General features: G+C 43.1%; 1 protein-coding gene across 3 annotated transcripts in view; it reads left to right on the top strand.

Moving 5' to 3' along the window:
* Window positions 1–16,899, top strand: part of TRPC6 (transient receptor potential cation channel subfamily C member 6) — a 453,173-nt gene that overhangs the window by 243,124 nt on the left and 193,150 nt on the right. For 2 of the 3 annotated variants that reach the window (XM_078655966.1, XM_078655967.1), the window contains exon 8: window positions 10,250–10,453. In XM_078655966.1, the coding sequence (XP_078512092.1) occupies window positions 10,250–10,453 (204 nt within the window). Of the gene's footprint in view, window positions 1–10,249; window positions 10,458–13,239; window positions 13,277–16,899 lie in introns of all 3 variants that reach the window. The other variant, XM_078655968.1, reaches the window with a different exon arrangement.

Raw genomic sequence — 16,899 nt, 5'->3', positions numbered from 1 at the left:
GTAGAAAATGGTAAAAGGGTTTGTTTGATTAGTAATTTAAAACCCAGCGTAATGGTCAAATCATAGTTTATATAACTATTTTTGGTAAGACACTTTTGGAAAGTTCTGGTTTCCTTGCCTATACCAAAAGGCTTTCCTGCCAGTGTCCTGTTTTCACCTGACCCCTGATGGTTCCCCTGTAGTGCGATGTGTAATGCTCCCAGACAGTGGACAAAGGGCTCTGGGAGTGGGGAGGTGGACTCTTCCCTTGACAGGATGGTCTGGTGAGCTGTTCTCAGTCCCTTCCTTAGCTACAAAGGATGCTTTATCCACTAGCTGATGCAACTCCCACCTATGCCTGCCTCCCTTTTGCCTCTCTAGTCAGTCCGGTGCCAAACCCAATGAGTGTAGAGGAATTGACCAGAACTAGTTTCAGGGATTTACAAAGGCCTGCCCTCCACCAACTGGCTGGCACGGGTCATTGAAGTGGACCCTCAAACCTCTCCTCATAAAACCCCTGGACCTCTGGAGAATCAGAAGGACTGCCCTGCTGTCTGAAGAACCTGAAGGAAGGTTGGACCTGCTTGCCTTGAACCCAAGACCCTGAAGGTACTCCAATGGTCATTTGGCTGAACTCCTGTTTGAGCTACAGGTTCAAAATAAGCTTCTAGAGGACTATCTCCCTGCATCTGATCAGCTGACAATTCCAACTGTACTTGTCTTGTACTCTGCTGCTGGCCTCTGTTGGAGTGAGTCCTAAGCCTCAAATGGTACCCTCCAGGTCTTGGATATCCTTGGCTGGTGTTAGAGTGTACTCCACCTGTCCGCACTGCAAAATCTGGGACTTTTGCCACCTTTCTATCTGGAAACCGAGTAGAGGGTTCGCCATCAAAGCCAAAGCTTTTGAAGTCAAATTGCCAGTCACAGTCAGCCTGCTGGTGTCCTCTGCTGAAGTAGGTATGACTTCCAGAAACATTTCTAAGTCTGACTGTAGAGAGCTTCATTGGGATCATTGCTTAACAGCAACCTGTCGATGTTAAAGCGTTCCTGTGTACAGACTCTGGGCTTCACTCCTCAGAGCTTTGCCGCTTTCATTGATGACAGTCCAGGGACCTCAATGTCATTGAACTACATGACAGTTCCAGCTTGTAGCCTGCCCCGCTGACGACTCTTTCCACCAGGATGAACCCGTTTCTATATGTGACCCACACTCCATCGCAGTCAAGCTTAACTCTTGACTTTGACCTGTTCTAGGTCAACCACATACAGCTGGTACTTTGTGGTGTTTCTTTGCTCTTTTTAATTAAATCTTTAAAAAATAATATTTCTGCTTCTACTTATGAAATTTCTGTAGCTGTGATGTCATTTTATTTATTAAAACATCCTCAATTTTTCTGAATTAGTTTAGGGTTTGTCTAATGTTTAGTTTTCTCCTTATCACTGTTTGAGTACTGCATTACTACTTTACAAGGTAAGCCTGAAGCTTTGTGCCAAGCTACCAGACGGCCAAGGGCAGGTTATTTCAGTGACTTTAGTGGTTCACCTTGACAAGGGATGTGATTATTATTTAACGTGGGCTCTCACCTTTCTCAATAATACTCCAATTTCTTACACACATGTTATTTTATAAGAGTTCTCTTCTTTCCTCCAGTTACACTGGCAAATGTTTGGGTGAATGCAGCCTCTAGCTTTAATATATAACTTCATCCAACATGGTCATTCTCATGCTTTAATTATAAGATTCACAACCAAATAAATGGAGGCTCAGATCAGTCTCAGCTGTGTCTCAGCAGCCATAGTTCCTGGCTTCCCTTGAGCTCTCATTGAGTTGACTTTGTTCTTGTCTTCTGCTATTAATAGACTCTTCTTCCGTTGAGAATGCCTCTATCTGTTTTTAGACCTTTTTTTCAATGTATTGCTCCTCAAACTGGTTGTCTGTTTTCTGTTTGATTCCTTCCTTTCTGGTTAATTGTTTCAATTTGTGAACAAGTCTTACAGAAACCAGCAATTGTCCATCTCCCAATAAAGAGGTTGATGTTTTTCTTGTTTCTAGAGCGATTGACACTTCTTTCATTTTGTGAAAAAAATAAAACATCAATAGCTTTCCTTTTTAGTGCATTCACATAATCTGAATCGTTCTTATACCTGTGGGAGTCATTCTAATTAGAAATACCAAATAGGGTCAGGATTTGGCAACAATAGAATAGCTTTTGACACAGGCAATATTCCATGAAAACATAGAAACGTACCATATTTGTTCGAAAAAAATGTTTCTTTCTCCATGCATGGTTGTGAAGATTACAATGAAGGTAGTGGTCATTCAGTTGCCTATTTCATCAAGTAATTTAGTCCTCCATAAATAGATTGCAAGGAACATCGTGCAATAATGGGGACTGCCAATCTTCCATTTCCTAAAGTCCCTAGAGTGTATACTGTTATCTCCATCACCTCTTTCTTCATGACCCCAGCTCAAAACTATAATGATGGATATTCTTACCTCAGCCCACGTGCAGGAATTTCCATCTACATTTTGCATTTTTCACTGATTTCCCCATAAGAAACTCTTGATTTGTGACTTCTGTTGTGCGCTGAGACCTGCCTTGCCATACAAATCTTGACATGTTTTTAATGTATAGCCCTTGCTACTGCAGATGTGCCCTGATTGTTAGAGCACTAGATGGACACTAGAGACCTGTCATCATATGAATGACATACTTCTTGAAATGCACTATAATTATGACAAAGCAGTCTTTTATACTGCTTAGGGGGTCAGATATGTCAACTGTACTGCAAAATAAATCATAACTGCAGTTTTCACTGTTTCTCTCAGTTTATAAACTGTAATACTCTGCTATAAAAATCTGACATCATTTAATGCAGAACCCCTCCTCTCTTCCTCTCCTTGTCTAAATAATCTCAGCAGGGTGAGTTACACTCTATTCACAAACCTGTTCCAGTCCTCTCCCCTTCTCTCTCTGTCTAAATAATATCAGCAGGCGGAGTTGCATGCTATTCATTAAACTGTTCCAGTCCTCCCCAGTTAATGCCTTGTTGTACAATCAGTACAAGTTAGTCCTTAAGCAGTACAAGGTAGTCCTTACATACAGTGTTTGTAATCATCAGTGTCTTATTTTTGTGACCTCACCAGAAAGGCAGTCATTTTTTGTTGGGGGGACATATTATGCTGCTCTGTCTGTATAGATCACTGCCCATCAGCTCATAGATGCCTACTCTATGCCCTTGGGACAGGAGGTGTTTGGCTGCCTGGTCTAGGAGTTAGCACATGTGAGCAGTGGGCACTTATCGTCATGAACTGAGCAGCAGGTCATGTTCCATCTCCAACTGAAATCTCCTTCCTTTTTGATGAGTTCACAAGAATGAAACACTTGTGTGAAAGTCTTTACCAAGCAGCCTGCACATCAAGGCTCACTCATCAACACTGTGAGTAAGTACTATCTTGATCGGCATTTAGCACTATGCATTGCCTTTTAAGTACTGGAATACGATTGCAAGAAAGGGCACTGGCAGCAGGGCAGTGCTTCTTCCGTAGTATCCACAGGTCCAGGAGTGTACTGAAGAGTCGGTCTAAGGGTTCTATTTTTACAGGTGCCAGCCTTGAAGTGGAAGAAATGTCAGGAGTTTTCCCTCTTTGATGGGTATGGAGTGCCCTGCCTCCCTGCCCAGGTTTCACAGGGTCTGGGGTGATAACAGGCAACTTCTTTGAATTGAAAGTTGGGCTGCACTGTGCACGCTCCCCCCCCCCCCCCATCCTGCCACCACTTAGTACCCTTTAGTGTTAATGTGTGGGAGGAATACACGTAGGCCGACTACACCTGGTCATGTGACCCAGGATAAAGGCACCAGGTTCCGAATGGTTAGGGCAAGAAAATGCCAGCTTTCTAGGAGTGCCATTTTCAGGATTGTGACTTGAAATCTGACTTTACCAATAAAGAGGATTCAAAATTACAATTCTTTAGAGACCAACCATAATTTTTCTTCCTGTTCCCAAGCAATGGTTATCATTTATTAAATGTAATAATGTAACACAATGTTATCCTATGAGCGAGGTAGGCCTTGCAGTAGTGAAAAGCAAATGTAAGAGTGTTTTACTACTAGGACATGTAAAACCTAAAAGTACATGTAAATAAAATCCACCCACATTATGGAATGTTTAGCGCCTACCCTGGGGTGACATTTATTGTAAGGAAACAGGCATTTTGCAGACTCCTCTTCCCACTTTCTGTCCCATTTGATTCGCCTGATTATGTTTTTTGACTCCCAAAGTGCACTGGAGCCTGCTAACCATTCCCCACTGCCAGTGCACTTTCCCTAAACTGTGATAAATGTGAATTGGTAACCCCACTTGGCAAGGACATTAACGCCTCTATAAAGTCCCAGGTAAGTGGTACCAGTGGTACCCAGGGCATGGGGGTTAAAGGGGTCACCAGGGCCTGCAGCACTGATTGTGCCACCATGAGTGACCCAAATAAAGAAATGACAGCAGGTCTGCCATTGCAGACCGCAGGAGCAGTGCAAACTGCTCAAACTTGACTTTGCCATCACCATGAGTGGCAAGGTCACAGCACTAATTTTAATATATGCCAGTCACCCCTAAGGTAGGCCTCCTGAGCCAAGAGGCAAGGTGCATTATAATATAGGTGTGCCCATGTAATTGCAAGTTTTTATGTCCCAATAATAGCCTCCTTTCATTAAGGGCAACTATAACTATTCAGGCAGACATAGGATAACATGGGCGGGAACTCAGGCACCCCCACGTTGGCAGCTCCACTATGGTCCATCTGAAAGGTTTTATGTTTGGTATCAAACAACTTGTCTCATCAAACCCAACCACTTTCTAAAGCCAGATATAATTTGACATGTGCCCAAGTGGCTACCTTAGAGGTTGCCCACCTGGTTGCCTCAATCTTTCCTGTGCCCTGGCTGACAGCCTGCAGCTTCTGCCACCAAGACAGGAGTCCTACTCCCTGCCAAGAGGTATGAACTCTCTCAGGACGCATAAACAATAGCCGACCTGGGTGGTAGGTGTCGCCTCCTTCCCTGGCAGGATGGTTAGTGAAGTGGCACAGTAAGCCAGTGAGCTTCAATGCTCTCTCTGCCTCTGATATGCAACCAGGCTTCCTTTTAGAGGTGGAAAAAGCCAACCCCATGCCCAAGGCACATATGCAACCTGGGCAGGTGGGAAAATGAGGTAGTCAGGAGGCGTACACCCCCAGAAGGCTAGTCACACTGCTAAGGTGGGTCACCTAGTCTGTACAGCCGAAGAAGGGTTCTGCTATTTTTAAAAGTGGCAAGGGTTATGGGGAGAAAAGATGTCACCCTCCACAAGAAGTGGTCCTCTCAGGGGCAGATTAGCTGCTGGGGCTAGTAGCCTATTAGCTACCAGCACCCACACCCCTAATACCTCTAATTTGAGGATTTAAGTGGCTCCCATGGCACCAGAACCTCAGATCTGATCAACTTGCAACCATGGACAAAGAAGAGGCCTGAGTCTGCTACTTCCTGACTTGAACAAAGCAAAGGTGCGATACCCTGTACTTGTGGCAATCACCCTACAACTGCACAAATGCAACAAGTCACTGACCAAAGATCAGTTCCAAAGGAAACAGGAACCTCTCTGAAACCCAAAAGAAACACTAGAACTCCCTTAGAGTAGAGGCACTAGTTCCCTGCAGCCCGCAAGTAAAACACGTTCCCGAAATCAAAGAATCACAGGCCTGCCAAGACATCGCACAAAAGTACATGGTCCAGTACATTGCGGAAAACATAGTCTGACCTCCAGCAAGTTTCACACAGCTACTGTGTTCCCCAGACTCCAGTAACTACTACTACCTTCCTTCAACGCTGTGCCTCTATGGAACCCTACAGCATCTTTAACCTGCCTCTTTGTTTGCCCATTGTTGAGTTTCTGCACCCCTTTCTTTGCCAGCACCGTCTAGTGGTAAAACCAGCAAACCTGGAGCACCCTCGTCAGCACCAGGGGCAGACAGGACAACTTTGCACCCGTGCCCTATGAGCCAGGTAAAATTCAACTGACTGTCGGACCCTGGTACCCACATCACCTTACCACTGAACTTGGCCTGCAAGTGACGGATTGCCACTGGGGATTTTTCCCATTGACAGTAACGTTAATGTTTCATAAAAGCGAAATGCTCTATTTTTCCTTTAAAAATCCATAATTCTGGGTATACTCATCCCATTGTCTTTATTTTGGTATTTAAAGCCATAAAAATCTGCTTTATTTTTATAAATTACTGTTGGATTAGTGTTGGATTTCCTTAGAGTCGTTTCACATACTTCTCGTCCATGTTGGTACTCTGAAATGCTTAATACATGTTCCTCTCGTAAAGCCTGTCTGCTCTGCTCCTCCATACCAGGACTGAGCTAGGGATTTATTATTGTGAATCCAAAGCAACTATATGGGGTAATATAAAGGTATTGCATTGTAAAGCCTAACTTGCCTCACTGCATAATACCCCATCTACATATTTGCATTAAAAAGGAAGATTTCCAGGCAAAAGGTCTGTTCTGCCTGGTCAGAATGGCAGTTTAAAACTGCATACATGCTACAATGGCAGGCCTTAGATTTGTTTTTAAAAGGGTTTCTTATGTGGAGGGTACAATAAGTGTTACAGGTCTACTAGTAATAATTAATTTACATGCCCTAAACATATGCAGCACCACATTACTAGAAACTTACAAGAATATTAGGGGCCTTATTATGAGTTCTGCAGTTCATTGGACCCATGGTGGCAGTCCTTGGACTGGCAGACTGCTGTTCTGCCCGTCACATTAGGGCTGTGATGTTTGGACCACCACAGGACTGCTGCTGCCGCCTGGGAGGTAAGGCAGCGTCCCCTAAAATGCTGGAGGTGCCACTACAGCACCACCTCGCATATTAGGAGTTTCCTCACGACCGCACTTTTCATGGCAGTGCAACTGTCATGAAAAGTGTGGCGTGAGGAAACAAAGGGGGCCTTGCAGGTCCCCTTGTGCCTCTGCGCTATGGGGTGCATGCAAGCCCCCATGTCTGCACGCGCCATGTTCCTGCCATAACAAAATGCACAATGCGCATTTCGGTCTGAGCAGGAACATGCTTTCTCGTTCCCATTTTGGTGTCTTTTTCAAAGGCACCGCTATGGGACAGCCAAAGAACTGCCCACCAGAGTGCAAAAAAGTTGCACTCTGGCGGGTGGTTTTACATTGCTTTCGTGGTGCAGGAGCAGGAAGGCAGCGTGGCGGCCCTGCTCCCACACAGCAAAAGTCTTAATAAGGTCCTTTATGTGCCAATTTGGTGTAAGCCAATATTATCATATTTAAGGGGTAGAGCACAATAGCTATGAAACTGGGAATGTGGATAAGAATATGAATCCAGAACAAATACCATCACCCCAAGGTGGATGAAAGCACTGTGGGGATGCCCACCTTTCTACTTCAGAGAGGCGCAGGGCAGGGTTCCCTCCTGCCTCCCATATTATTTGTACTGGACACTGTCTTTACTGTACAAACAAAGACATGGACACTGGGGAATCAGAATAGTTGGCCTATTTAACTTAATGTCATTGTACACTGACATGATCATGCTCCCAGTCACCCGCATTACCCTGCAATTCAATCAGTAAATATCTCCCTATCCCTGGATTTAAGTTTATTTGATGTATTCAGTGATGTTCCTCCTTATTCAATATTAATGGGGAAATCCTATTAGCTCAGGATTGTTTGCACTACCTGGAAATACCTACTGCACACACAGAGGTGGTTTTTCATAACCATACCATGAAGAATATCATCTAGGGGATCCTTGACAGATTAATAACATGGAAAAAGTTCCCAGTTCCATTAATGGGTAAGAATGTGAATGTCAAAACCATATATTTACCTAAACTCCTATATGTATTATCAAACTCCCGCTATTGCATCCACCGGTACACATTCAAATGCATTGTCTCATTAGAAGGTAGCAACATCTTGTAAGACAAGACCCTTGAGATAGGCATTTATTCAGTAGGCATGCAAAAGGAAGGATTCTCTCAGTGCCCAACAACCTGCACTATTACATGCACCATCAGCTCATGGCATTGGTGGTGTGCTAGGGCATCCGAATATATGCTTTAGTTACAATCATGGAAAGGGTGGTGGGATGCTGAGATAATACAAAAATTGTCTATGTGAACCAAAACTATTAGTTTCTCTACTGTTTAGCATACTCTTGCCTGTTCTACAAATACTGAAATGGATTATTGAAGAACACTAGATGAATTCTATTTATTATCTGGAAGAACTATGTTACGCTGAGTTTGTCGTCATTTTGGTGGCGAGGAGGATTTAATGATAAACTCGTTCCAGATAAACACTTAGTGGCCAATTTTGAGTTTTGGCGGTACCGGAGTGGGGGGCATGCCACCGCCCCGCTCCTGCACCGCTGAACCTCACCACCGCCCACCAGATTACTAGTAAAATAGTCGTTCTAGCAGTCGGGTGAAATGACAGTCCTGTGGCGGTGCAGTTTAAAGGCTCATATGTGAGCCTTAAACTTCATGAGTCTGGCGTTCGCACAAAATGTCACACTCACGTGGCACGGCAGTGGCGGTCAGGCCTCCCCCGCACCGGCGGTCCAACAGCCAGATTACAATGTAGCCAGTCAGACCACCATAGCACCGCCGCAACTGCCAGGGGTCAGAGAACTCTGGTGCGGCACAGCAGTCTGAGGGATGCAGTATGCTTGGTGGCGCCTTGTGTCACCGCTAAGCAGATTATGACAATCCTCACTGCCAGCTGTCTCGCGGAGGTTCTCACTCCATGAAACTGCTTGCAGTGAAGAAAGTAAAGGGGCCCTACAGGGCCGCTTGTTGCCCCTGTACACTGGGGATGTGCATGCACCCCATTCCTACACTGCTTGGATTGCACAGTCCATGCCATGCAGGAACTTGCACTGGCGCCCCCGCTTCGGTGCAGTTTAAGGCTCACATTAAAACAAAAACTGCACCGCTGCAGGACCACCACACCGCTCCCCACCAGACTTCTATTTCTCATAATCTGGCAGGCGGCAGTGAGGTTAGGAGTGAGATGGTGACTGCCACCAACTTCTACACCGCCAAAACTCATATTCAGCCCCTAAGTGTCTGATTTAGAATTTGATGGATAGGTCACTCCATTTCGAATGTGAACGATATCCCGTCCACCTTATTACAAGGAGCATAGAATATAATGCACCTGTGAAAAGCCGGACAGGATATCCATTACGTTTCGGACATAACTTAGGCCCTAAATATTGTCTGTCTGTGTGCTTTTCCTGATAGCATTGTTCAAATACTATTCATGTAAGAATACTTATCAATACAAAAGTATCAAATAAATTGTTAGCGTTGAAAGGACAACCAATGCCATTGTATTAAACTTTTATTGCATTCTGTGTCTTTCACACAGGATGAGTTATAAAATCCCAAAATAAAGATGACATAATTATATATTTTAGCATACTAGAACCTGTATAGTATAGCACATTCCCATTTCTTAGAGCCGGTAAGTGCCATGTTCCTATGAGTGACCTAAGAGTATAAGGCTCCAGTGGATATGCACTTGTTTTATTACACTGAAACTCAAGGGGAAATGGTCTTGCGAGGATTAAGAGAGCTACATTTCCGTATCTGCAAATTGTTCACTAAACAAAGGAAGTATGGTGTGCCTCGATTCTGTAGCCACTTATGTAACATTGCTTAATTTGAGACAGTTTTTGCAGGTGGCGCCCCAAGCACTCCTTTTCTGGGGACTGCCATTTATTTTTACTCAACATTGTTCGATCCAGAGCAAGAGAGAGAAAACACAGAAAAGAGGGAAAGAAGGATGGAAAAATTGTGACAGAGAGAACCTGCAGAGCGATGTAAAGGGGCAGGGGGTGTGGGAGGTACATTAAAGAGACATGAGGTGGAAGACGGACTTATCAGCCCTGGTATTTGTCACCCTAACCTTCTATACCGCTGGTCGCTGACTTCTGAGGAACAATTTTGGGCCAATTTATTTGGAAATTAAGCACTGTATACAACTATATATACACTGCACAACTATGATACACAACATATATTTGCATTTAAACATAATATTTTGTAGGTTAAGGTGAATATTACTATGTTTGTGTATATGGCATTCACTTAACTTTAAAGATGTTTAGATTTGGAACCTATATGCTGGTTACTGATATGTCGAATCATTCATGATGATCTGCAATTTACAACGATTTTGTTTGTGTTTGCAGGATGATTCTGATGTGGAATGGAAATTTGCAAGAGCTAAATTGTGGTTTTCCTATTTTGAAGAAGGGAGGACTCTTCCAGTGCCCTTTAATCTTGTACCAAGCCCTAAATCATTAATTTGTATTTTACTAAGAATACGAGAATGCCTTTCCAGATTCCTCTCCTGTCATAAAAAAGCATATCGTGAAGATTCAGAGATGAACAAGGTACGTTGTATTTTGTACTGGTTGTAGTGGATGCAAAGGTTAGTGTAAAACTCAACAAAATGGAATTGAGAAATGTATGTACAAGCAGCAAATTTTGCCTCACATTTTTTTTTATTCAAACATCTGGCTAGTTAGGAATTGCAAAACTGCACGTGCCTGCTATCTTTAGAGGTTCAGAATAAGCTGATTCTTAAAAAAAAGAAATCAGAAGCAACAACCTGGAACAATCCTCAAAGAGAAACTATCGCATCAGCATTTGCTGAAGATACCACAGAACTACAAAGCGTGTCAGCAGTCACAGTCAGCAATCCAGGAGTGGACAGGAGAGGAGGTCTGGGTATTAAAAAATCACTGATGCACCATAACAAGGACGAGGCAGACAGAAGCAGTAAAAATGTTCAGCCACCCTGAACTAGTGATACTAGAGGAAGAATGTCTGACCGGAAATAAAGAGCGGAGTGGTAATGGCTCCCTATCTCAGAAACAACAACATGTCAAATATTGTCATCCATGCAGAAGAGGATCAATGCTAAAGGAGTGACAAACCATAGAGTGAATGAGATTTACGTAAGGTGGTACAATGAACAGTCCTGCACAAGAGCGAGGCTAGGCATGAGCTGACACGAGCCAAGACCAAGCACTCACCCGCCACCCCCCCCACCCCCCAAAGGAAGAACATTCCAACACAAGACCAATCATCAACCAAACATCTGCTTCTTAACACACTGTGCTAGGTGAAGCACCCTTTAACAGAACAATTATCCCAAATGAATGTTATACCACACAAGGCACTTACATTGACCACATACCAGTGGACCCATTCCTATATACATATCAGTCACACACATTGTACAGCACATTACAGGGCCTCACTTAAAGTAGTTATGTGTCAATGAACCCATCCATGTTCACACAGTGTGACCTCTGTGTACACATGTAACAGTTCCGTAATTTCACATACAAGCATTCATTGTTTAGCAACAATGAGGTCTTGTAGGACAGCTCTGTATCATCAGATCATATTCAGAGTGTAAACATGCATGGCACACTACCCCACCCTCTGATATGCCCCTGGTCTCCTTCCTTATAGATCCAACCAGTGTACAAGCCCAAGAAGATGTTAGTGTACTATATACTGAAGAGGAGAACCATCAAACAGCAAAAACAAGTGTGACTGCAGGAGTGTAGGATTCAATGCAATCATCCTCAGTAAAAGTCTCAAGACTAGACTAAGAATATGCCCTCCTACAATCCTTACCAGCAACGAGCTGTGTATCCTACACCCCATCAGGCCACCGAACAAACAACGATGCAAAGGCATTTGGAGCAGTCATCAACCAGTGAACTCAGGGTCAACATTTACATTTTATTTATTAGGTTTTTCTGCAGCACATATATTATGCAAGTGGATGAGGAAATATCTGTCATTGGCACCTGAAGATAATGGTGATACACTTATGGCTAGAGAATTTCATGGTGCTAGAGTGGGCAATGTTGTGAGGGCAGCAAAACTGCTGGAAGCACTTCATGTGTTGGGTCCGAAGATAGGTGATTTGAACACCAACATCAACAATACTTTTGAGATCCTCACATGCAGTATGACACCTATATGTCAAACTGCTTTGCACTGTGTGTCACTGTGCAGGCTGACTGCAGGGCCCAGATGCATCACCAATGCCATACAAACAGCTTCCTACAGAGTTCGATTGGCAACATATTAGGTACTACTATCTTCAACTTGTGCAGATACACTTTACAAATGCAGGCTGAAATCATGGACTACAGTGGAAATGTTTTGAGGGACCCTGTGCAGGTTACATCTGCACTTGAAGCACTCTAGGTATCCAATGCTGCAATCCAGTTTGCTCTGCCAGTGGTGGAAAGTGACGAGGTCTCAAGCATGAGTAACCCATCTGTGTTGGAGGTTGCACCATGGTTGACAGATTCCAGAAGCTAGCTGGTATAGTGAACACATGACCTGACCAAGTGCGGGATTTCATGGCTGTGTAGTGTTTGTCTCCCCAGAGTCGGCTGTTGTTCTTCAATGAGTTATAATATGAGTGGCCTGCCAATCCCGAACCTGCCACATACTTCGTCCTCGTTTCTCCCTTCTCCCACATCTTCTCTCATAGGCTCTAACATTTGCATTCATCGCACCATGGCATAGAGGACTGCCATTACAAAAATTGTTGTTGCATTGTATGTCTCTTTTGCTACTCCTGTTTACCATCTACTTTCACTTCATCCTAATTTCCAAATGTTTTTTCTTATGTTTTGCTACTTGCAAATGAGTTGCGCATGCATTTAAAAATGGATATATGCGAAAGGTTATTTGCAAATTTGCACTTGGGGAATTTTTTATTTATTCGGTGTGCTGTGCAAAATTTAGCAAATGACCAGCTGCCCTATTTCATACATCACTGTGTGGTGTTTTTACAGTAACAAATCAATTGCTGAATCATTTGGCGTTTTCAGTTACTTGATGGTCATGCAAGAATATTGTTGCTTTTAAATGGGTTTACTTCAATATATGTGTAAAATGTATTGTATTTTAATTAATGTATTATGTTTTAGTTAATATATCAAATCAAATCAAATTGTCTTTATTCGGTTTTCCATTATTTTTAAAATACCATAAAAGTTCATAAAAATATCAATTTCATAATCATATTTAAAACCCAGTAAAAACATAAAAATTCACATTTTGAATTCCAAATATTAAAAACAGTTTTTGCCGGTATTCACATTGAGATTAGACAATTTAAACCATTTATCAGAGATTAGAGCGATGTCTAATGCAAAATTTAAGAAAGTAGACTATGGGTTTTGTCATAGGTTCAGTTTCCAAAAACTGTAAGGCCAAATAGGCTGGACGACACTGACGCATCCTCAAAACCTTCAACAGTGGTACTATCCACCGCCTGCATGGTGGGACATAAAATTTGCAAAAAAAGAGTACATGAATAGTGGATTGTAAAGAAATGGAATCACAGGGACAGGGGAAAAGATTTGTAGACCAGTCATTTTGGGAGGGAAAAGAAATCATACGATGGAACACATTGAACCTAAAACGGGTCAACAAAAATTTACCATACTGATTTAGATTGTACTGTAGGTATGGTTGAATGGTGGGAACAAGTTGCATTAGCAGGCATTGCTGTACAGAAGGTTTCCCTATCTCATTTAACAGACGCATTTGAGACAGATGCGACAAACAGGCTATTTTTAAATCTTTTTTTGAGAGGTCCAATACTGATGGAGGATCAGAGAAAAATCTTGCAAGTCCAATGTCAGTTAGGAATGACTTAACATAAGCCAGCCACCTGATATTTCCCATATTGTCAAGCTTTATACAGTCTTGGACAATTGATCTTGTGAGGTGACATTGTTCCGTCGCCCAAATCCTCCGCCACAACATAACTGGTTGGATTTTAATGATGTCCGTTATATAGTCCAAACCGAGTTCAAGATGGCAACCGTATGTTGTGGTACTTTTTGGGACTGCCAGCAAAAACCTTAGAAATGAGTTTTCGATTTTCTGGAGCTGGTCTACGTTCGCCCCACCCCAGACCCCTGCTCCATATGTCGCAATGCTAAGACATTTTGCATTATATATTTTGAGCATTTCAGTCGGGGGTCTCTTGCCCAACCGAAGTGCAAAGGTCTTCAATGCAGCAACAGCCCTTAAAAAAGCCAATTTACGCGAGTTGACGGCTTCCCTCCATTTAAAATCCTCGTCAATTAAGATCCCTAAATAGGGATATGTTTCTGTTCGTTCAAGGGGGGATTTGTCCACATACATTTTCTTGGGTTTTTTACGCTTTATGCCAGCATGCATCACGTAAGTCTTTTTTATGTTTACTCTAAGATTCAAGCTGGCCATGAACGAGCAGTACTTATTCAGAACCCGTTGTAGCTGGACTGGGGTTCTGGCAAGGATCATCGCGTCATCGGCGTATAGTAAGGCTGGTATCTGCCGACGACCGGCTGTTGGGAGATCTTCTGCACCCTCTAACATAGCAACCTCTAACCCGTTGGTGTACAAGGTAAATAGGAAAGGGGCCAGCACACACCCTTGTTTGACCCCCTTCTCTATCAAAAAGCTATCAGTTAATTGGCCTCCAGTCCCAAACCTTACTCTTCCCGTTGCCCCTGAGTAAAGTTTGCGGAGGAAATTGACTATTGGGGGGTCAATTTCCATTTGCAGCATAATTGTCCACAGCCTTGAGTGGACAACGCAGCCAAATGCTGCTGTTAAATCCACGTACACCATATGTAGAGAAGTGCTCTTCGCCTCCACATACTTTCCGGCCAATGCCTGATCCACCGTACTCAACCCTGCCCTGAATCCATATTGCAGATCAGAGATTATTTCTTGGTCATTTGTCCCCTCCTGGAGACGGTCAAGAATAATGCGCCCAGCCACCTTCCCGAGCGAATCCAGGAGTGAGATGGGTCGGTAACAGGCGGGACTGTTTCTGTCTCCCTTTTTGAAGATGGGGACCAATATCGAGGACGACCAGGAATCGATCAAGCCAACCTCTTTAGTCGCGTTCAATACGTTAGAGAGTAGCGGGGACCACAAGTCCAAATTATGTTTAAAGAGGTCCACAGGGACCGAATCCGGTCCTGGTGCCTTTCCGGATTTAGCAGTTTTTATTGCCTTCTCTACCTCGTGTAGTGTGAAGTGAAGGGCTAGTGGGTAGTGCACTTGAGTCAGAGGTTCTGCATGTTCTAGATCAGGGGCTTTTTTCTCGCTAAAAACCTTGGAGAAGTGTTGCACCCATTCTCCTGCGTCGATTGCGACGTCTAGAGATGGTACATCCACTTTATCTATTAGAAAAGGAGACTTCACTATCTACCAGAAGGCTGAGCTGTCCTTTAGGGTGCTACTTCTCTGCAGTTGGAACCATAAGTTGGATTGTACTTCCTTTTTCCTAGTTCGCAGTGCGAGCGCATAGGCCTTCCTTAGTTTTGTGATCTCCTCTCTGTCTCTCTCTACTTTAGCTAGAGCCTTTTTTAAATTAGTGTGTGCTTTCGTGCATTCTGTACTAAACCATCCCTTTCTAGTGCTCTTATTTTGTTCACAATCCCTGGTTAGTTCTTTTCTGACGATTTCGACGATGTCACTATAACTGGCCAAGACCTCAATTGGGGTTGTAGAGGGATCTAGACTACTTTCCATCGCGTTTCTACTTGATTTTACTATTTTAGTAGTTATGGCTTCCTGGTCTAATTTGCCCCATTTCAATGTGAAACCGTTTACCCTGTCCAATGTCAGTGCCTGTTGGTCTAACAAGTTTAACTGGACAATATCTCCTCTGTTCTGTGATTTGGGTTCCTGGAGAACCAGACTAATGGGGGAATGATCGCTTAGTGCGTTGTTGAGAACTTCAAAGATCTTAATGCATGAGGCTTTATCAGTGGACACTAGAACATAGTCTATCAAGCTTTTGAGGCCCCTGCCATGAAAAGTTGGCATAAATTCAGTTACAGGTGTTTTTAGTTTATTGGCGAACCCTATGTCTAATTCGACCATCGTCATCTGCATTTTATTAACCTCCGGTGTATGTGTGAAATGGGTTAAACAGTTTTCATCTTCATCGATGATCCCACAGTTGGAGGTATTGCTCTTATTGCATAAGTGCAGGTTAAAATCTCCACCCCAGACTACTGTGTGAGATTCCTTTACATACTTTATTAGAAGATCCTGCACCTGGTGGGAAATCTCACTTAACACCCGAGTAAACTCGAATAAATTCAAGTTATTGTAAAAGTTGATAATTGTGTAGTTAATATATAAATTGCAGGTAATAATATTGTTAGTGTAATTGTTATTAATTATTTAAATTTGTACTTTGCAATTTTAAGTGTTTTTGGAATTTATTTTTAAATGTAGTTTTTATTTATAAAGTACTAGCAGGTTGTTAGGTTTCTAGAGGAATAGGGTGGGAAGTTTATTAAATCATATTTTCACCTCCCTTGATGCTGCCACTCACCTTGGGGCATATTACCAACAATTAGCGATATTTATCGCTAACTAAGCTTAGCAACACATTTTTTATCGCTAAGCATCGCCGTAAATGATCGCTGAGATAACGTGCTATTAGCAACGTTTATCTCCAAAGCGATAAATTTTCCGGCGATACCGTGAATATCGCTGAGAATACAGCAATATTCATGCATTAGCGACAAAATGCTCTTAGCCATGTTATCCCCACCCATTGGATAACATGGCTAAGAACTGGTCAGAGCAGGCGTTAGTTTTTGGCGATAGCGGGAATATTTCCATCGCTACGCCTGCTTTGCTCATAGGCGATAGCGACGTTAGCGACTGTTTTCAGTCGTTAACAGGTTGGGTACGCCCACTTTGCATGTCATTAGCGATAAATATCGCTGACATGCAAAGCGGGACCCAAACCGCTCGCTATCGCCTAAAGCTGTCG

This window comes from Lissotriton helveticus, chromosome 8 (assembly GCF_964261635.1).
Source record: "Lissotriton helveticus chromosome 8, aLisHel1.1, whole genome shotgun sequence".
Taxonomy (NCBI): Eukaryota; Metazoa; Chordata; class Amphibia; order Caudata; family Salamandridae; genus Lissotriton; species Lissotriton helveticus.
The sequence above is the reverse complement of the archived record's forward strand: the minus strand, read 5'-3'. Positions and strand labels throughout refer to the sequence as shown.